Below are 22,787 nucleotides of genomic sequence, written 5' to 3' on the forward strand. Positions count from 1 at the left end.
TAGCGGCCGCAGAAGCCCCGCTCTCTGTAACGGCCGCGGAGGAGCAGCAAGCCTCCCTGTGAGTCGGTGGGAGACAAGACGGAGCGGCGGTAAAGGCGGTAGGGAAGTGAAGCGCCTCTCTCCACCTTGTTACAAGCGCGCTGAAAGCGGCCTACCCACCCCATCGCTGCCGTTTTGCAGTCGTCGCTCCCACCTTCCGCTGCCGCCTGGAGGGAAGCCGGAGCGACGGGGGTCACGGCGGCGGTCAGAGGGTAAAGGTCTTGCTCCCAGCAGCCTCCGCGGTGGATACGTCGCCATCTTGGATCCGCGGGACAAGAAAATTCATGCGGTGAGTTTTTGGTAAATTTTCGGAAGTCTGGCAGCGGGGCGCGCGGCGGGGGCGGCAGATTCGGGGCCCCCGCAAGGCGGGGGAATGCCCCGGGGCCGGTCCGGTCGCGCCCAGGGTCCGCCGGTAGCGTCCCGGCCCACCGCTTCCCGTTGCTTTTGTCTCGGCTCCAATCGAGAGAGGGAGAGCGGAGCGGGCGGGGAGGGGGGTGGCGGCGGTGGAGGGAGGGAGGGGGTGTGTATGGGGGTGGTGGTGGACCGGACGTAAAGCGTCGCTGTACTCGGGCCGCTGCAGCAGCAGCAGCAGCTCCAGATCCTAGGCCCGGTCCCATCCGCGAGTGGTGGGGCTTCCCCAGACTCCACTCCCCTAGGCTCCCGCCAGCGCGGAGGAGCCGCTGCCGCCGCGCTTCTTCCTGGGGGAGAAGAGAAGGCGGCAGCGGCCGTGGCCGACGAGCTCGAGCCCGCTTTAGACGGCTCTGCCGCCTTCCCGGCAGCTGGTGCTGTCTGTGGCTTCTTACCTTCTCTCAATACACGTATATCATCTGCCAGTTATGTGTATTTCTGTTAGTGTGTTTGCAAGTGTCAGATGGGAGACACTGGACTGGCTAACGGGTGTCAGGAGCCTGCAGGCCCTGGGATACCGAAGGCTGTGCATGGTGGAGGGAGAAGGAATGCAACTGCGATGCCGCCTCTGCCACCGCACCAGGAAGGTGAAGCTTCCGTAGTGTCGTAGACTGAGTCCGGATGGTCCTGGGGCGGCGGAGGAACCACAGACGCTTCTGTCTGTGAAGTTGCAAGCCCTGGGTTTCTACTTCCGCAGGGGCCTCTCCACCTTTTGCTGTCGTAGGTCTCGCTTAAAAGTTTAACAGAAGAAAAGAGTAGGGTTAAAAGAGGCCTTTGTAGTTCTTCATTGAAGCACTGTTGTCTGTCCGGGTGAAAGCTGATAACTCTTGGTAACTGTGGTCCTTAGCAAAAGAGAATTGGAGTTTTCTTTTATACAAAGTATTTCCAAGGTTTTAGACCTTATATTTATTCCAGGCCTGTAGGTACGGTATTACTACCACAAAAGTCTTACGTAAGGGTACCACCCTCTCAGAGGGAACCTAAACATCAACTTCCTTCGAATCCTTGGAGACATCTTCACTTTTCAACATCCGGAAGACTGAGTGCAACATATTTTGTTTCATTTTCATAAAAGTCTTGGTCAGAGAATCCCACTCCTTTTAAAATCGTTTGGGCAATTCCTCATAATTAAGTACACTGCTTTGAACCCTTAGTTCTTGGCGAAATGGTAAAAAGTACTCAGTTAAAGTCAGTTCACGAGGGAGACCAACTTGAATTTAAGGTTCAAAGTTGAGCATATTTAGTGTCATGCTTAATATTAGGAATTTTTAGAGCTCGGAATCATAAGTGTGACTGTCGATTTCCCTTTTGAAGCAATATAAATGGAAAGAATAAAGTATGAGGTGAGGGATGAGATAGAAATTTTAAAGTATCCATTTACATGCAAGGTTGATGTTGAGTTTGGGAATGCTTGGCATAATTGACAACAGTTCTTTCCAAACGTCAATGAATAAATCTCACAATTTTGTAAGGTAACTATTGCAGATTGAAAGGGTTAAGAATCATAGTTGGCTGAAATGGTTAAGTGTCTATATTCAGATCCCAGTTCATTGAAATGTTTTATAATGGACCAAGATAATTAGTAAGCTCTGTATGTTGAATTTGTTTAGTTTGTAGTTCTATTATAATGTTAAATCTAAAGAAAAAGAAATACAAAATACACTTAAAACATGTTCCACTCTACTCACTTATTTCTTGACTTTGTAAGATCCGTACTGTAAAAAAGGTACTTTTCTCTCATATTTTCTGAGAGCTTGAATTGTAATAATTTTTGTGAATACTTTGTATTTTAGAGAGGAAGTGAGAAACTGCTGAAGTTTTTTTTGCATCTTGATTAGTGCTTTATCAATACAAATAAGTTAATGTAAACATTTGTTGGCAGGAATCTTTTTCTAAGTATACAATGTAGAGATATCTGTAACCTAATCTGATCTCAGGGAATGAGAATTGCCTGTTTAACCAAGCAACAAATACAGCCTATACAATTTTTGAGTTTCTATAATACTTTAATTTACATGGTGGAAAAATGAGGGCAAAATGCTTGTGTATGAGTGATTTATATCCCCAAGTACCTGATCTTGAAGATAAAACTCAGATTGTGGCTTATCTTCTGATGCTGGGCAAAAAACAAAAACAAAAAAATTCAGAATGATACAACTTCCCATATACCTCCCTACAAGAACTAATTACCTTTGTTTTTGCTTTATAACTTTGGATGTTGCACTTTTTGATTTTTCAGAGATGCTTTACAGTTATTATAACCTGAAAATTATTTGTTCGAAAGTAAATAAAATTTTCAGGTGTATGAATAGATTTTATTAGAAGTGATTCTAACCCAGTTCTCATTTGTATTCCTTTAGTAGATACTGGTATTAAAAGTACCTGTATTTTGAAAGACCATTACAGAATTTTTTACAACCTGTATAAGTTATAGTTTTATCTTTTCTAGTGACAGACTTACTTCATAAGATTTTCTGATAATATGAATAAAATGTATGCTTCACATGTATATATGAAATAATGAGTAAGCATTAATAGACCAATGAAAAGAACTTAGCTTACAATTTATTTTCTTGCTCTTTAAAGGCAGTGGTAAATAATAGCTTTTTTTTGTTGTTAAAATTTGTAACTGTAGAAAGTTCATTCTGTTGGGATCACATATTTGAAGGCAAACTAACAATGCCATGTGCTTGCTTGAATAGGCATTTGAGGACAAGTTATTTTCCTGAGATTTCAGGAAAATATACCACCAAACATTTATGATGTTATTTGTTACCTGGATCTGTAGTGGATTTTGTAACACAAAGAGGCAGAATATCCAGGGTACCAGGTAGGGCAGTTTAGGGGCAGAGTTAATATGAGGTGTACTGTAATGTTTGAGTGGAATTACATACAGTGTTAATCAAGAGATCTAGTGCTATGGTAGAACTTATTCTGCTTGATGATACAGGTGACTGTTCTTCCTTACTAAGAGCAGTTTCTACCTGTGATACTTAAAGGGATTGAATTTCACTGTGACTTATATCAGATATTTTGAAAAGAGCTGTGCTAAAGTTGATGTCATTGTAGAAAGTTTGCCTTGAAGTGGAATGAAAGTTAGGTTTTTATTTCTTTGGTTTTTCTGTTTGACATCCTTTGATTTCTATTTTAGAATTCAACTCTTATGACTAATCATGCTGATGTAGTTTGTTCATTTATTTTCTTTGTCTATACTATTAGGAATGTCCTGGAAATAGAATTCGTACTGTGTTTTCTGAGAGCTTGTTCTCTGAAATACAGATGCAAATCTGTTGGTATCTGTTGGTATATCCCTTGGGGGTGTGCTGCATTATAAAGTAATAAAACAGTTTACAATGTTTGCTTTTTGTCAAGAGCTCATGACATATAATATGGAAATACAAAAAAGTGAATTATTTAGAAAAAAATGGGAAATTTTTCCTTTTCTGGGCACTTCAGGGTTTTGTATATGCTTAGACTCAGGATCTGAGTCCACTTAGATATATAGTTAGATATTTTGGACTATTTGCCACTTAACCCTGAACATTTTCCTTTCCTTATTGTTTTTTTTTTTCTTCGAGATGAAGTTTTGCTCGTCGCCGAGGCTGGAGTGCAATGGCGTGATCTTGGCTCACTACCACCTCTGCCTCCCGGGTTCAAGCGGTTCTCCTGCCTCAGCCTCCTGAGTAGCTGGGATTACAGGCATGCACCCAGCTAATTTTGTATTTTTAGTAGAGACAGGGTTTCACCATGTTGGTCAGGCATGTCTCAAACTCCTGACCTCAGACGATCCGCCTGCCTCAGCCTCCCAAAGTGCTGAGATTACAGGCATGAGCCACCACGCCCGTCCTATTCTTTTTATTCATGTGTATGTTATTGCATGTATGTGTGCGGGGGGCAGGTGGTAGTGCATATTTTATGTATCTTTCACTTCTCTGTTGTTTGATGAACTTCTTCCATACTCCTCTTTGGTATCACTTTCTTCATAAATCTTTCCTGACTCCCCAAATCCTTTGCTGTATTGCTTTTTACTCTTCAAACTTCTATTATAGAATGTCACACTGTATTGTAATTTACTGTCCATCTGGACTGGGAGCACCTGAGAGGTATGGCCTTGACTTGTTTATGTTTACGTTTTGAATGCCTCTATAGTGCATAATACTTAATAGGTTCCCAATACGTATCTATTAAACTGAACTGTTGCTAGATTGTCATTTGACAGTGCTGTTTCACAATCCACAGATCTGAAGCAACAGATTGGAAAAGTGGTGGGGAGAATGGCTTCCTGTATTCCTTCACTTCCTTGAATCCTTTCTTACAGTTTTGCTTCTTAATTACATATGGAAAAATAGATAACTAGCTTCTTAGAGAAGTGTGTGTAAAGTTAGTATGGAATTAGGGAAGGATGTTAGTAATAGAGTGATTAATACCCTGTTTTGCTTCTGGCAGGATGTTTAGATCTGTATTTCTTGCATTTGTCACTGTATTTTGTATGGTTATGGCTATTATGTGAAGGAGATATTTTTGTATTTGTCTTTACAAGGTATCATGTTTACCAGTACTTACCCATGAGCTCCTATTAGATTTGGGGCTTCTGAAGATAGATTCTGTTTTTCTCACCTTTTTCCTCCTAATGCCTGGCCCCTTGGTTAGTAGAAAGCAGGATTTCTCTAGTTTGAATAAAATTGCCCTTATGGAAATAAGGTGAGATGTGTCTTATTGGAGGTCCAAAATTTAAAAAGCTCTGAAAGTTGATCATTTCTTTTGTTTTGTTTTGAATAAGCAAGGTGAGAAAATATCAACTGGAATTATACCAGTGAATTTGATTATTATTATCTTTCTTAATCTAATTTTCCTACATTTTCATATGGAAATGTTCACGTGTTTGACTGCAGGTGTTGCCATTGGCAGATGTTACATCATATATGATACATACAACATTTTACCTTTCTCAAATCTGAAACTGTGTTTTGAGAAACATCTGGCCTTTATAGATTTGTTTAAGAGATTGTGAGCCAATTTTCTGCCCATTTTAGAGATGTAGAAATCAAAACAGGATAGATGACTCTCAGAATTGCATTTTAGTAGATATGCTAATATTGATAATGATTTTAGGAATATTATGTCTTAATTGCCTGTATATGTTCCAGAGACCTTTTAGTGACTAAGAGGTGCCAAAGATACAGAGTGTATATTTTTAAAAAGGGAGTATGATCCAGTACTCAGGACACCAGTCCTTTCTCTGCCTTTTCTGAATGGAAATGTCTTTCCTTATATGTGAGTAGATGAAAATGCACATTTAGTAAGTTTTTACTAAAACTTAGTAAAAACTAATGATAAAATGAGTGAGGGAAAATTATGTGTCCTGGCAATTTAGGTAACATTGAGTAGACTTGTTTTTCAAACATATTGATATACTATTTTTCCATTTGTGTATTCAGATGTTGAAACAGCTCCAGTTTGTATTAGCATCTGGACAAAATGTAATGACTGATTATGTAATACAATGTGTTTGAGAGAGGAACATTTGGTTTTGTGTCATATCTGGCAAGAATGTGCTTTTGTATTACTTTCTACGTTGTAAATTATAATGCCTATCCTGCATACTAATTTTGTATTTAGTTTTCTGCTTGTAAGAATCTTTCATAGGTCAGTAAAATAAAATATTAAGTTTACTATGCCATTCCGAGCACCTGACTACTTTTGGCTTTGCTACTTAATATTTTTTAAATGTTTTACAGCTTGCAGAGAGGACTTTTATATACATTATCTTAATTTTATATATATTATTTAAAATAAGTTTAAAACTTAGCATTTATGTTTATAAACAAGCTATTTTGGTCAATAAGAAAATTAGAAGTTGGGAATTATGAAGGCCGTTTTCATCTTCAGACTGGACTCAGAGTCTAATTTCTTTCTCATTTATTTTAGTGCTACTTTATAGAGAAAATCGTGATTTATTAAATCAAATAGATGTTAATGGAAGATTTGTTTTTGTTTGCATCTGATCATCTTGCAGATCCTGGATATTTAATCAAATTGATGCAGAAGTTTGAAAGACAAGCAGCAGTAGGAAATTTTTGTTTCAAGCTTGACTTTTCTGGCAATATCCAACAGCTGCTCATATTTTTAAAAATTATAAACATTCACTGAGAAACGTTAAAAACTTAAAAGCGAATACTGTGTTATAATGAGAATAGGTAATAACATATCATTGATGCTACATTTTACATATTATTGCACCATTATTCTGAGGTAATCATATGCCGAACAGATTACTGCACAAAGTAATGCTTTAGGGGTGTAGTTTTTATGGGAATGAACATGTCTGGCCTGAAATTAGAAAAAAAATTGGAGCCATAATCTTTCTAATCTATGCTTGCTTATGAGAAATTCTAGGTATATTTATAAGTATGTCAGGCCAAACTGTTTGCTACAGCAAACCGGTTAACCTGACATCTGAGATAGTCTTTAAAGTGTTTAAGTTTGGTATACAATGCACTTGTGTGTGTATATGACTCATCCTAAAATGGATGTATGTGTGTAAAAAAATTGTAATCCAATGCTTAAATGAATTTGTGAAGCACAAATAAGTGAAACACTAAGGTGTTTCAGAGCATAGTTTGAAAATCCATGTGCTCGATCGCCAAAGTCACTTCCAACAGTAAAATTCTGTGTATTTTAAAAGTTCTTTTTCTATTCCCTGCACATGCAAAATTCATATAATTTAGCTGCTTTTTAGTAGTATTTGGATAGAAATTGTTTATTAAATTAAAGTTGAGGCTCTGCTGGTTATATGTTAGCACTCTAGATGTTTTCAAGTAAATCCTTTAGTAATTTGAGTGTTTAGTCTCTGCTTGACATTGTTATTGGATATATGATGGTGATCCAGACAAGTCTCCACCTTCATTAATGTAACATTCTGGAGGAGGAGACAGACAGTAAACAAATAAATAAACATAATTTCAGGTAATGGTAACTTAGGAAAAAATAAAGGGGGATAGAGGTACAGCAATTGATTAGAAATGGAAAAAAGATTAAGTAGGGTGATGAGAGAAGACTTCTGTGGAGGTATCAGTTGAGCAGAAACAGAGAAAGGAGTAAGCCATGCAGAAATGTGGTTGAATGGTTTTCCAGGCAGAAGTAATAGAAGGCCCTGAGATAGGGTCAAGTTTTGTATGTTTGAAGATAAGAAATTTCATAAACAATTACTTAGTGCTTTCTGCATAAAGGGGGGTAAGCTCTAAAGGGGAGAAGAGGTGATTAAAGCATAATGATCTGTGTCTTTCACTTCAGAAAATACTGTGGTGGACCCAGTAATCTGTAATAGGTTTTACAAAGAGCAATAGGAAGGAGGGATTATTTTTTATTACGGTGCCTTGAAATTGTTTTCTACATCAGATGAATTGCAGGAGTTGAGGGGTGGTCTGTCTGGAGTACTGGAAAATAACATAGGAAAGCAAACTGAAAACTTTCCGTAATTCATGTGTTTATGTAGAATAATAGAACCTATACTTTTCTTAGAAATTAGTAATAAGTTTCATATTTAATTAGATTTTCTTGTACAGTCCAATAAATGTTACTTTGTGCTGTGCACTGCATAATTCCTCAAGTTAAATTTTTGTCATACTGTAGAAACATCCTAGAGTAGAGTAACTTTGTTTCAGGGAGTTAATGAGTTGGCTTCAAGGAGGTGATAAGTGAGCTGGGTTCTGAAGGGTGATTTGTAGTTAACTAGGTGGGGGAGGGTAGGGAATCAGCATTGTAAATGCACAAATCCTGGGAAAATGTTCTAGATTTGGAGAATGGCGAGGTAATCCTCCATAGCCCTTGATGGAATTCTGGGACCTCATAGGAGAAGTTAGTTGAAGGAATGAAGTAGCCACAGTATGAGGTCTTATCTTTTATGTGATGAGGGAACCATTAACCATTGGGAGGGGAAAAAAAAGCCAGTGAGATTGATAAGCAGATTCGTGTTTCAGGGGAAAGTTTAGATTCCACAGTCGATTTACAATTAAAATTATAAGCTTAATGGTGTATGTTTATGACATTTTTGAAAGATTATTTTCTCTCCATTAAACAAATTGAGTACTTTGTATTCATATAAGCAGGATTTTTATTTGTTAAGAACTATGACTTTGAAACTCTGTAGTCTCTATCTTTTAGAGAACTTGTTATATATGTAAATGAATGCCAACTGTTCAAGATTTTTCCGTTACTGGGGTGGAATTTTTGTATACGTTTTGGGGCAGGCAAAGTTTGAGTATTATCATCTGATGTAATGTGTTAGGCGTGAGATTTAACATTCTTGGATAAATTGGAATAATACCAAGAAAATCTAAATCAGTGATAAAATCCCTACATAGGTGCTGATATTTATGTTATGTTACTAGAAGTGCTTATTTTACAATGCTATGATATGTGTTTGTGTGTTTCTCAAAATATATAACACTTGGATATATTAGGTTGCTAGCATTATTTGTTAATTGACATGCAGAAACAAATCCTAAATTAATGTTTTTAAAGAAAAAGAATTGCTTCTCTGAGAATGTAGTTTCAGCAAATTATTTTTATTTTTATTATTTCTTTTTTGGAGACAGGTCTCGCTTTGTCACCCAGGCTGGAATGCAGTATCATGATCACGGTGCACTGCAGCCTTGACCTCCTGGGCTTAATCAATCCTCCCACCTAAGCCTCCTGAGTAGCTGGGACTACAGGCGCATGCCACCATGCCCGGCAAATTTTTGTATCTTTTGTAGAGACAGGGTTCCTCCATGTTGCCCAGGGTGGTCTTGAACTCCTGCACTCAAGCCATCTGCCTGCCTCATCTTCCCAAAGTGCTGGGATTACTGGCCTAAATTATTGCTTTTATTGTATGCGTTATATACTATTTTTATCATAGCAAAAGTTAATGGTTCAACTATGGCATTTAGAGCTGCCCACGTAGCCTGATTGTCTATTTAGTTCACTTTTGACTGAGTAAAATGGAGCTATATCTGCTATTAAAGAGAGTTATATTCTGAAATTTTACATGATGTTCATAATGCCTGGAACTAACCAGCCTGAAATGGAATCACCGTTGTACTGTTTTCAATTGGCTAGGTGACTTATTCTCCCTATACTTCAGTTTTCTCATTTGAAAAATGTAGATAAAAATAAATAAATAAAAACAAAGAAAAATGTAGATAAATAACAATACTTACCCAGTAGAACTGATGTAAGGATTAAAGGTTTTTGTGGGTTTTTTGTTCGTGTTCGTTTTGGAGTGGGACTTGTTAGGTTAAAGAGGAGCTTCTGGGGTATACAAGAATTAGCCACAATTTATTTCATAGAGTGCACTATACTCTTTTTTGTATCAGATTCGTAAATGTAAACAAGAATGCAGTCTTGCTCTTGTTTAGAGTCTAAACATGTTTTTCCTACCAGGAATTTTGTTTAGATGACCTTCTGTGAAGTAAGATGTGTAATATTTTGAGTAACATAAATAAATCGTCACATTGCTCTGTCTATAGTACTTGGCAAAGCACAGGGCACATAATAGGCATTTAATAATTCCTGTGTTAAGTGGGATAAATCTAATGGGTTAGGATTCAGACAGACTGGTGTCTACCTTTTTCAACCTGAATAGTGCAGAGTTAGTTAACTGTAGTAGTTTTTTCTTCTGTGCCTGTTTTCTTCCTTAAAATTAATAAAATATTTTCTTCACTTAAGTGTATTTAGTGGGTTTAAATATGACCCTGTAAAACTCCTGACAAGTAGGTATTTACTGTTGTTGGTTCCCATGCCATTTCCTTTATTTAGAGCAAAAATTGCAAAAATCCTGGAAGTTCAGAAGAAACACTTAGCACCTATTATTTATTTTTTTGAAAGTTGAGAAATGTACCATTGAGTACGTGCTCATCTTTAATGAAGAGATAATATATTATTTTGGAAAGACTTCACACTTCGATTCAGATGATGGGTTCCAGTCTGGGCTCTATAAACTTACTAGCTGTGTGCCTGGACAAATCAATTAGTATTGAAGAGCCTCAGCTGTTTGATAATTTATACCTCCCAGTGTTGCTGATGGCAACTCAGATAATGAAAGAAAAAGTGTTTAACTGTAGAGCATGTCAAAGTATCATGATAATTATTCCTGATTATTAGTTACTGTAGTGAAACTAGTATAGTAGTTTCCCCTTAATTCAAGGGGAAATATGTTCTGAGACCCCAGTGGATGCCTGAAACTACAGATAGCACTGAACCTTATATGTACTGTTCCCCCCTATACATACATACTTATGATAAAGTTTAACTTGCACATTAGGTACAATAAGAGATGAGCAACAATAGCTAATAATAAAATAGGCCAGGCGCAGTGGCTCACACCTGTAGTCCCAACACTTTTGGAGACCAAGGCGGGCAGATCACGAGGTGAGGAGATTGAGACCATCCTGGCTAGCACGATGAAACCCCGCCTCTACTAAAAAATACAAAAATTAGCCGGGAGTGGTGGCACGCGCCTGTAGTCCTAGCTACTCAGGAGGCGGAGGCAGGAGAATCGCTTGAACCCGGGAGGTGGAGTTTGCAGTGAGCCGAGATCACGCCACTGCACTCCAGCCTGGGGGACAGAGCGAGACTCTGTCTCAACAAAAAAAAAAAGAACAATTATATAATATAAAAAAGTTAAATGAATGTGATCTGTCTCTCAAAACACCTCTTGTACTGTACTTATACTTCTTGTGATCTGTCAGTCTGATAATCAAGATAGTTACTAATGTGAATAAGGGATGGGTAGCATATGTAGCAAGGATATCATGTCCCAGGTGGGATGGAGCGGGATGTCAGAAAATTTCATCACACTCCTCAGAATGGTGCCCAATTTAAAACGTATGAATTATTTATTTCTGGAATTTTCCATGTAATATTTTTGTACTGCGGTTCACCATGAATAACTGAAACTGAAGAAGAAGAAGAAACCGCGGATAAGGGGAGAACTACTGTAGTTTCTTAAGTTGTATGATTGAATGATTCATTCATTTTTACCTTGTGATGCTGCTGCATTTGGGTGCTTTGCCCTTTATGCATTTTTATTTAAATAGATATCTGGTTTATTAGGCCAGGCGCAGTAGCTCATGCCTGTAATCCCAGCACTTTGGGAGGCCGAGGCGGGTGGATTGTGAGTTTTAGGAGTTCAAGATCAGCCTGGCCAACATGGAAAACCCTGTCTCTACTAAAAATACAAAAAATTAGCCAGGCATGGTGGCACGTGTCTCTAATCCAAGATGCTTGGGAGGCTGTGGCAGGAGAATCGCTTGAACCTGGGAGGCGGAGGTTGCAGTGAGTTGACATCATGCCAGTGTACACCAGCCTGGGTGACAGAGCAAGACTGCATCTCAAAAAAAAAAAAAAAAGAAGAAGAAAAAAAGAAAACTGGCTTATTGGACTTTGGGAGAGGGAAGTTTGGAGAGATTGTGGGAGTGGTAAAAAATGATTCTGCTATGTTCATCGGAGCAGGCCGGTTAATTGAGTATTTTTGCATGCTGAGGTCCTGATGCTTTATGTATCTATAGCAGGAAATTTACTTCATCTTAACTCCTGCTTCATTAGGGTAAAATATCATGATAATCTTTGGGGTATTCCCATTTTTGTAACTGTATTTGTGTCCTTTCTCTTTATCATTGTTAGCCAAGCGTATTTTTTGTGAACATCGTGTCTGTTTTTTTGAAATTCATTTTTAATTTATAGTTAGAGCATTGAGAATGTCAGTGCAGTAGTTTGAAACTCTTGTGTATTCTTGTGCATATGTGTATGAATAACTTACGCTGTTCTTTGTCCCCTAAATCTGTAAGATCTCTTGGGTACTGAGCCTTTTGAAGCATTAAAAGTAAATACCATATAAGGCAAGCAGAATAGTACTAAATAGCTGCAGTAGCAAAGCAAGGAAAGTGAATCACAGAGTAATGAATTTGGAAAATGACTGTCGTGCATTGTAGGAAAAGGCATTGCTTTTACTATCATCCTTGTAAAATCTAGTTGCTGACATTAAGTATTTGTTATATGTGCTGATTATTTAATCGTGTACTGTAATAAAGGCACTTACAAGCAAAATACTTTTTCTTCTAAAAACATATACTGAAACTCTAGAAATTGGAATACAGCTACCCTAAATCCTCAGTTAGTTTGCTCTTCAATTCTTTCATATTAACTAAGGCAAATAATTTAAAATTGAGCAAATAACTCATATCTAAAACTTATTTATAAAACATTTGTAATATAAAACATGAACTTCTAGAAGATCTACAGATTCTGGTCAAGATATGCCCCTTTATAATTTTGATAGTTTAAATAATGATTGTCAGGCACAGCAAAATACTCAGGCATCAGATACTCAGTTAACTCTGTTATGTTTGCTATTCTTAGAAGATATATTACGACACTTTAGAAGAGTTTTCAATATCCAAGGCTCTTTGCTTATTTCACTGGAATTAACTAAAAGTAATTAGGGAATTCATTCCTCAGAATAATTTATATCCTAAGCTTTATGATGAAGAAGGCTTTTATTTCTAATTGTATTTTCCAGCCTTGGACGAAAAATGTACATGCTAAAATATCAAGACAAGGCAAAGATATGTTTTTGCTTTTCTGTCACTTAATATGATTTCAAAATAGTTTCAGATTTATCAATTGGCCCAGAAAAAGAGTATTTAATTCCTTTGATTTTGAACATCTGATTCAAATTAATGATTTGAGAAGTTTTTATATACTTTGGGAACTTCAACTTGGAATTCTGAGGTAAATTTTTTTAAACGGAAGATTCTTTTGTAATAGAAAGTTTCTCTATAACTTACCTATTTTGTAATTTTGGATTCTTGTATATTGATATGTATTATTACAGCATACCAAGGAAGTAATACTGTTATTTACTGGTTTTTAAATTTTTATATGGAGTGAATTAAATGTGAGGTTCTGCTGAAGGAGACCTGTGGGTAAAAAAAAAAAAAAAAAGTGGTAATAGCATATACTTATTACAGAAAAAGTAGAAAGATTGGTGAGAGAAGAAAATAAAAATCACTTCCAAGCCTATAACCTAGAGAACCGTTGTTAACTGAGGCAAACATTGCCATTTCCTTTGTATGCATGTGTTTGTAAGCTCTACAGTCTCTCATTTTTCTCTCTGATTATTAAGGTAATATGGGGGATGTGAAAATGCAGGAGAGTTGTAATAAAGAGGGGAGAAAAAGCCACTCAGAGACATCCATGAAAGTTTGCATTTTTGTAATGAAGAAATTGGAGTAGACATGCTAATTTGTAACCTGTATTGAAAAAACAAAACTGACACCATAAGCATTTTCCAGTGCCATATATTTATCCAAAACAGGATTCTTAATGGCCAGAGCATAACTGATTTAATGATTGTGTATGATTGAACATTTTATTTTTTTACTTTTATAAATAGCACTGTGATGAACATTCTTGTACCTGAATTGTTTGTACATTTATTTCTTTAGAAGAAATTTCTATAAGTACAATCATTTTAAAGTATATGAATTTTGGAGGTAAGCAGGTCCAGTGCTTAGCCAATTGCTGTGTCCTTAGTCAGATTACTTTTCAAGCCTTAGTATTCTCTCTGTAAGAACAGGTATAATATACTTAACTCAGAGGTTAGAAGGAGTAAATGACAACATATGTATAGCATTTAGCACATCCGATAGTATACAGGATACTCTCAGTGAGTCTTTCCCCCAACTACCCCCCCCTTTTTTTTTTTTTTTTTTGAGACGGAGTCTTGCTCTTTCGCCCAGGCTGGAGGGCAGTGGCACGATCTCGTCTCACTACAAGCTCCGCCTTCCGGGTTCACGCCATTCTCCTGCCTCAGCCTCCCAAGTTGCTGGGACTACAGGCGCCTGCCACTGTGCCCGGCTATTTTTTTGTATTTTTTTTTTAAGTAGAGACGGGGTTTCACCGTGTTAGCCAGGATGCTCTCGATCTCCTGACCTCGTGAGCCACCTGCCTCGGCCTCCCAAAGTGCTGGGATTACAGGTGTGAACCACCGCGCCCGGCCCCAACTACCCTTTTCTTAAGTAGACTCTTCTCCCCTAGCATCTATTGTAATTAGCTATTACGCTAAAAAAATTTTGTCTTTCATTCCACCACTAGATCATGAGTAGGGACAAGTTCAGTCTAGTTCATTAATGTATATTTGAAAACTCATACAGGCCTAACAAATGTAAATATGTTGGATGTATGAAAAGTTATCTTCCAAAGCTTTTAATATTCAGTTGCTTTTTTTCTTACAGCAAAGCTGTGCCAGTTTACATTCTCTGCAGCTCTGTGTAAATTGTGTCCTTTTTAATTTACTGTCACTGATACTGAGTAAGTTGTGTTAACAAAAAGTTCTAAATTTCAAAGTTATAAACTGATAATTTTAAAAACTTGTATTTTTTGGCTTTTTCTCTGAAGAAGCAATATTTTATATTCACTTCTATTTTCACGTTTTCTGTTTATGTTTTTCATTCTTACTAATAAGAATAAAGACAAAATAAGAGTAATATGTTATAGTCCTGTCCGTGGTCCCCTCCCAAGCATTATTCCATACTTCCTGGGAAGAAAAAGTAAATAGTATCACACAATTATGAGACAGGGTTAATATACAGAAGTACCATATCAAAACTGATCTCCAAGGGGTTTAAACTGGATAAACTTACGGTGAAAAAGTTTAAAAGAATTTTTGCCTAATTTAATTTACTGTATTAACACTGTAGGTTAAGATGTTATGTTAAAATCAGATTGTATTTTCAGTATTAAGCTTATGTTTTCTGGAGGGCTTCAAAATCGCTTTCATATCTGTGGATGTATTTGAAAATAGTATTTTGCTTGTGGGAAGTAGGCAAAGACAAGTAATATTTAGGTATTGTATTAGATACTTTATGTTACTCATTTATTCATTAATTTAACAAATGTTTATTTAACTCCTACCGTGTGCCCCAAGTGCTATTCCAAAAGAATATAGCAGTGTACAAAATAAAATCTATATAGATACATATAGTCTGACAGATGGTGGTAAGGATAAGGAGGAAAAGAAACTAAGGGAAAGTATGGAGTGTGTATGAGGTGCAGATTTAAATAGGCTGGTCAGGGAAGTCCTTTCCCACTGATTTCCCCTCAAGGCGTGAGCCTGTGGTGAGGGAGCAATCCTGTGCTTGTTCAGGAGAAAGGGCTTTCAGGAAGGGACAACAACAAAGAACAAAAAACCTGAGAGAGACGGATTCTTGATGTCTTATGATTAAAAAATTGCAAAGCAGTATGTGTGGCTAGAGTGTGGTGGGAAAGGAAGAGAATGGTAGATGGGTACAGAAAAGGTCAGAGGCAAATGAGGAAAGACTTCGCTAGGCTACCATAAGGACATTTTCACTTACAGTAAAATATACCTTGTATATACTCTTCACAGTTGTTACACAAGGTTAGCTGAATTTTTCCCATTTTACAGTTGAGTAAATAAGGTAGGTTCTAGCATATAACTGGTAATTAACTTCTTCAAGGTCACATAAGCTAGCCAGTAAGATCCAGAGTCAGGTCTTTGACTTCAAAACCTCCTGAATTTTTGTTTGTACTGTTCTTGTTCAAGCATACTTATAGAGCCTTTCACTTTTACAGTGAAATTCAGACCGGGCTTAGTTTTTAGTGTTGATCTAGGGTGAGTTTTCATGCAGGGCTTATTTTTTTTTAATATCCATAGGAACTAATACCATTCTTATTTTTAAATCAACTTTGTCAAGGAAGTTTACATATAATACAAGGTACCCGTTTAAGTGTCCTTTTTTAAATGAGTTTTCACAAATTTATACACCCGTTTAACCATCACCATCATTCAGATACAGAATATTCCCATCAACCCTCAAGTTCACTGATTCCATGGAGACCCCAATCATGGCCCTGGCAACCACAGATCTGCTTTCTGTCAGTATATTTGAGATTTTTTCTAGAGATTCGAACAAACGGGTTTGTAGGTACTGCATTGTTTTGTGCCTTCTTTTGCTCAACATAATTTCATGACTTATTTATGTTGCATGTATCAGTTGTTCACTTCTGTTGGATATTGTTTTGTTGGCTAATACTCTTCTAACTGGTGCCTGAAACGTTTGTTGAATGAATGCATATAATAAATATCCTCTTCCCCCAGTTTTGCTGCTTTCCTTTATCATGAGACTGCTAAAACCTCTTCTAGATTTTGTATGTTGCTAGACTTAAATTTGTATATAGAGTATTTGAAGAGATAATAGTGAAAAATGTGCATGATTTGGAGCTCAGTATTTGTTAAAAAGACTGTTTTCTCTATTTATTTATCTTAGTACCCTTCTCTAAAATGAGCTGACTGTATATGTGAAGCTTTATTTGTGGACTCTCAATTCTGTTTCATTGATTGGTATGCCTATCCTTATGCCAGTATCCCTTGATTACGATCTGCAATTTTGAAAACAGGAATTTTTGAGAATCCTCCAACTCTGTTCTTTTTCGAGATTGTTTTGTTAGTATCTGCTCCATGAATTTCCATATGAATTTTAGAACTAGCTTGCTAATTTCTCCAAAGAAACCAGGTGGAATTTTGATAGAATTGTGTTGAAACTGAACATGGGATGTCTTTCTATTTATATAGTTATTTAATTTCTTTTTTTTTAATCAATTGAGGACCAAAATAGACTTTAATTTCTTTTAAGAATGTTTTGTAGTTTTTATGGTATGTTTTGTATTACTTTTGTTAAACTTACACCTAAGTGTTTTATTCTCTTGGATGCTTCAGAAATGGAGTTATTTTCTTAATTTCATTTTTGGATTGTTCATTGTTATTGTATAGAAATGCAATTAATTTTGGCATATTGATTTTGTACCCTGCAACCTTGTTGCACTTGTTTACTTAATTATTATAAAACATTACTATTAATAAAATCTTAAGTATTAAACTGCTATGTAAACTGTTGTATATTTTCAAGTCTCCTGTTGACTTATCTTGTATCTAGTTGTTGCATTCATTATTGACATGGAGTATTAAAAGTCTCCCAACCACTGTTGTTGAATTGGCTATTTCTCTCTTCAGTTGTCAGTTTTTGCTTCATTCATTTCAGTACTCTTTTGTTAGGTTTATGTGTTTATAATAATCTTTTTAGTGGCTTCTTTAGAATTTTCTTATCTATGATATCATGTAATCTGCAATTAGAGGTAGTTTCACTTCTTCTTTTCCAATCCAGATGCATTCTATTTTATTTTTTTGCCGAATTGTTCTGGCTAGAATCTTCAGTACAGGATGAAATAGAAATGGCAATTCTGTTTAGTGGACAACCTTGTATTATCTCTGATCTTATAAGGAAAGCATTCAGACTTTCACCTTTGAGTATATACCTGTGGTTTTTTTTTTTTTCCCATGGATACCTTTTATCAGTTTGAGGATGTTCCTTTCTATTTCTAGTATGTTGAGTGCTTTTATTAAGAAGGGCTGTTAGATTTTTTCAGATGCTTTTTTTGGTGCATCTTTTGAGATGATCATGTGGTTGTTCTAATATGTTGTATTACATTATTTTGTTTTTATGATGTTGAACAGTTCTTGAATTTTTGGGATAAATCCAACTGGTCATGTTGTATAATCCCTATTTGGCTGTATTTGTTTTCTGGTATTTTGTTGTGGATCTTTGTGCCTATTTTCTTTCTTTCTTTCTTTTTTGTTTTTTTTGAGACGGAGTCTTGTTCTGTTGCCCAGGCTGGAGTGCAGTGGCATGATCTCGGCTCACTGCAACCTCCACCTCCTAGGTTCAGGCCATTCTCCTGCCTCGGCCTCCCGAGTAGCTGGGACTACAGGTGCCTGCCACCATGCCCAGCTAATTTTTTTGTATTTTTTAGTAGAGACGGGGTTTCACCATGTTAGCCAGGATGGTCTCAATCTCCTGACCTCGTTGTCCTCCTGCCTCAGCCTCCCAAAGTGCTGGGATTACAGGCGTGAGCTACCACTCCTGGCCAGGTTTTGTGCCTATTTTCATAAGATATATCAGTCTGTAGTTTTCATTTCTTGAGATTTCTTTGATGTTGTTAACTGGATAATAATGGTCTTGTAAAATGAATTAGGAAATGTTCCAGGTTCCAAAACTCTTCTCTGTTTTAGAAGAGTTTGTGAAGAATTGGTATCAGTTTTTCTTATTATTGGTACAATTCACCAGTGAAGCTGCCTGGGCCTGAGATTTTTTTTTTTTTTATGGGAAGTTTTAAAATTACTAATGCAATCTCTTCACTTGTTACAGGTTTATTCAGATTGTCTGTTTCATCCTAAGTCAATTTTGATAGTCTGTGACTTTGTAAGAATTTGTCCCTTCCCTTTAGTTATTTAATTTGTTAGTATTCAGTTCACATTATTTCTTTACGATCCTTGTTATGCCTACCCTACAAAGTTGTAGTAATGTACTGTTTCTTTCCTGTTTTTAGTACTTTGAGTTTTCTTTTTTTTTCTTTTCTTGGTCAGTTTAGCTCAAAGTTTGTCAATCTCTTTATCTTTTTAGATAATAAACTTTAAAAAGTATTTCTCATTTTTTTATTCTCTAGTTCACTTATATCGGCTCTCATCTTTATTATATCCATTGTTTGCTTTTGGTTTAGTTTGCTCATCTTTTTCTAGGTTTTGTTTTGTTTTGTTTTGTTTGAGACGGAGTCTCACTCTGTCGCCCAGGCTGGAGTGCAATGGCGCAAGCTCCACCTCCCAGGTTCACGCCATTCTCCTACCTCAGCCTCCGAAGTAGCTGGGACTACAGGCGCCTGCCACTACACCCGGTCAATTTTTTTGTATTTTTTAGTGGAGACGGGGTTTCACCATGTTAGCCAGGATGGTCTCGATCTCCTGACCTCGTGATCTGCCCGCCTTGGCCTCCCAAAGTGCTGGGATTATAGGCGTGAGCCACCGCACCCGGCCTAATTACATAATTATTTTTATCAGTCTGTCAAGTTTGCTAGCAGTGAATTCTGCCAATCCATCTTAATCTCCAAGTTTATTTTGCCTTATTTTTTTTTTTTTCCGGTTATTTGTGTTTTTTGAGATGGAGTCTTTCTCTGTTACCCAGGCTGGAGTGCAGTGGTGTGATCTCGGCTCACCGCAACCTCTGCTTCCCGGGTTCAAGCACTTCCCCTGCCTCAGCCTCCAGAGTATCTGGGATTACAGGCACCTGCCACCACACCTGGCTATTTTTGTATTTTTTGTAGAGATGGGGTTTTGCCATGTTGGCCAGGCTGGTCTTGAATTCCTGACCTCAGGTAATCTGTCTACCTCGGCCTCTCAAAGTACTGAGATAACAGGCATGAGCCACCACACCCGGCCTATTTAGCCTTTTTTGAAGGGTGGTTTTGCTGGATATAAAATTCTTTATTGACAGTTTTTTCTTCATCGTTTTGAATATGTCATCCTACATCTTTCTGGCCACCAGTATTTCTAATGAAAAGTTAGTTGTGACAAGTCACTTTTCTCTTGCTGCTTTCAAGAGTCTCTTTGTCATTGGCTTCCAACATTTTGTGCTATGATGTTTCTGGGCATGAATCGTTTTGTTTATCCTACTTGGTAACTCTTCTTGGATGTGTAGATTAGTGTTTTTCTTCAATTTCAGAGGTTATCAGCCATTATTTCCTGAAATATTTTTCTGTTCTTTTCTCTCTCCTTTCTTCTTACTCCCATTACACATATGTTGATTCACTTAATAGTGTCCTACGCTTTTTTTTCCTGAGGTTTTGTTCACATTTTTTTATTAATTTTTCTCTGAATTGCACAACCCTATGAATCTGTCATCAAATTTACATTCTCCTGGTTCAGATATACTTTTGAGCCCCTCTTATTTTTGAGCCTCTGAATTTTTCAGTTCATTTTACTTGTTAACTACATATCTCTTTTTTTCTTATCTCTTTCTTAAAGATAAGACATTGTCATCATACCTTCCTTTACGTCTTTGATCATGATTTCCTTAAATTATTGAATATATTTTTAATGACTGCTTTGAAGTCTTTATTAAGTCTGACATCTTGGCTCTTACACAGGCAGTTTTCGTTGACTGCTTTTTCACCCTGTGTATGAATTACTTCTATTTATTTGCATGTCATAATTTGTGGGCGAGAGGCTGGACATTTTACATGAACTTTGCAGCATCTCTGGATACTGATCTTTCTTCTCCTTTGTGCTTGTTTGCTTGTTTAATGGCTTGGCTGGGCTTTTTCAATGAAGTTTTATATTTCTTGCCGTGTGAAGTGCCTGATGTCACCCATGAGAGGGTACAGCCTTGGACATGGGCAGTTATATTGGGATGACAGTGATTTTAGTAGTACTATTTCCGATTGTCTTTTTTACTTATATATATCTGTTAAAACCGCTGCTTCTGTTGGTGTCACACCCAGATGTGATAGCCTTTACTAACTGCTGGTGACTGCTCTTTTGTTATTAACAGTTCTCTGGAGCATAAATTTCTCCACAGTGAGATCAAATTAAATTTTGGCCCCTTTGTAGGGGCATTTTTTTGAGGCTAGTCTTCAGTGTTTGTTATGAACTGCGGAGGTCTGTTCCTAGCTATCTCTCTTCCCAGTTCTCTTTGGTACACTAGCTAGCCTGTGGTTTAACTTGTTCCTGTCTTAGAGCTACCAGCTTCCTTTTAGTTGCTTACTGCCCAAATCTCCATATTTTTGAGGGTACCCTTAGGCTTGAACTTCTCTACACTCAGTTCCAAATAAAGTCTTTTCTTTTTGGGAGGCTTTTAGAGTTCTCTGCTCTTAGGTGTACTCCTGCTCTGCAGCAGAATCTCTGAGCCACTACCACTGGGCAGGGTGGTAGCCTCTAGTCTTTTTGGCTTACCTATCCCTGTGTGTAACCACGGTCTTATGAGTGAGATGGGTTGAAGGCAAATGGGGCCCCTGTGTTCTAGGCCTGTCATGTTTACAGTAGAGCCTCTGCCTGTGTTTTGAGGCTGGTGGCAGAAGTGAGGGAGTTGAGTATAAGAAATTCTGTTGGCCTGTCTGTCCTGGAGAGATACTCTAACCCTTGACTGGAAACTAGGCAGGGAGAGAGCCCTGTCTTGACCCCATCTGCCAGGAGTAGAAATTTCATTATGCTGAGCGGGCAGAGGGAAGAAAGGGGCAGTGTGGCTCAGATACTATAGATTCTTGCTATTTCTATTGAGATTTAGTAGATTATTTAAAATAAAATAGTTTTTCGTTTGCTGTATTCCCTTAGAACACTCCCCAGAGCACTGAGTTTTTGTTTTCTTTTCAAGCAGTTTTCTCCAATTATGTTTTTTTTCATTGATTGAATTTTGACAATTAAGTCAGTCTTATTTTCTCTGGATAAACCTTACTTGTTCGTAGATCTTTGGGCATTTTATTGAATTTGATTTGCTAATATTTTGTTGAGAATTTTTGCCTTTATATTTATGAGGAATATTGGTCTTTAATTTTTTTTTGTTTGTTATTGTTTTCTTGTTTTTAGTTTTGGTATCAGTAATGCCTCAAAAATGACTTAAGTGTTTTGTGTCCCATTTTCTGGAAAACATGGCAAGTTGGTATTACTCCTTCTTTAAATGTTTTGGTAGAGTTCACTAGTAAAACTACCAAACCTGGAGTTTCGTTTCGTTTCGTTTCGTCTCGTCTCTTCTCTTCTCTTCTCTTCTCTTCTCTTCTCTTCTCTTCTCTTCTCTTCTCTTCTCTTCCTTTCTTTCTTTTTTCTTTCTTTCTCTCTCTTTCTTTCACTGTGAGTTCATTTGTTACTGTAGGTAGAAGACTTCAGGTTTTTTGAGGAATAGGTGCATTTCATCTAAGTTGCTGATTTTATTTTTATAGAGTTGTTCTGGTATTATTATCCTTTTAATGCCTGTGGGTTCTATATTTTCTCTTTTATTCCTGATAGTGGTAGTTTTTGACTTTTTTCTTTGTCAGTCTGCCTTAGAGGTGCATCAGTTTTGGTGATTTTCCTTTTAAAGAATTAGATTTTCTGTTTTGTTTAATTGTTTTTTTCAGTTTCTGTGTTTTTTCCTCTCATCTTTATTTATTATTTTTGTTTACTTTTGGTTTATTTTGTGCCCTTTTTCAAAGTTTTTGAGATGTAAGCTTAGGTGATTGACCTGAGATCTTTTCAAAGATAAGCACTTGAAATTATAAATTTCCCCTTGAGTACTAATTTGGTTACATCCTACAAATTGTATGTTTTATTTTTGTTTTCAATCAGTTCAAAATATTTCTAAATTTCCCTTTATAATACCTCTATGACCATGGATTACTTAGATATGCACAGTTCAATTTTTATGTATTTGGAGATACTTTCCAGTTTCTCATGTCACTTTCTAGTGTAATTCTCTTATAGT

The 22,787-nt window shown here is 37.0% G+C and overlaps 2 protein-coding genes across 3 annotated transcripts in view; one reads left to right on the plus strand and one right to left on the minus strand.

The window, feature by feature from the left end:
• Positions 1 to 22,787, minus strand: part of LOC134756602 (protein enabled homolog) — a 101,501-nt gene that overhangs the window by 71,438 nt on the left and 7,276 nt on the right. The window contains exons 2-3 of the mRNA XM_063694533.1: positions 966 to 1,177; positions 160 to 842 (exon numbers count right to left, since the gene is read on the minus strand). Of these exons, the coding sequence (XP_063550603.1) occupies positions 160 to 842; positions 966 to 1,177 (895 nt within the window). The remainder of the gene's footprint in view (positions 1 to 159; positions 843 to 965; positions 1,178 to 22,787) is intronic.
• CNOT2 (CCR4-NOT transcription complex subunit 2) overlaps positions 189 to 22,787 on the plus strand; it is a 111,461-nt gene continuing 88,862 nt past the window's right edge. Inside the window, exon 1 of one of the 2 annotated variants that reach the window (XM_019038535.4) lies at positions 189 to 328. The gene's annotated coding sequence lies outside the window, so the exon portion shown is untranslated. Of the gene's footprint in view, positions 329 to 579; positions 1,035 to 22,787 lie in introns of those variants that run through there. The other variant, XM_055357037.2, reaches the window with a different exon arrangement.

Source organism: Gorilla gorilla, chromosome 10, assembly GCF_029281585.2.
Source record: "Gorilla gorilla gorilla isolate KB3781 chromosome 10, NHGRI_mGorGor1-v2.1_pri, whole genome shotgun sequence".
Taxonomy (NCBI): Eukaryota; Metazoa; Chordata; class Mammalia; order Primates; family Hominidae; genus Gorilla; species Gorilla gorilla.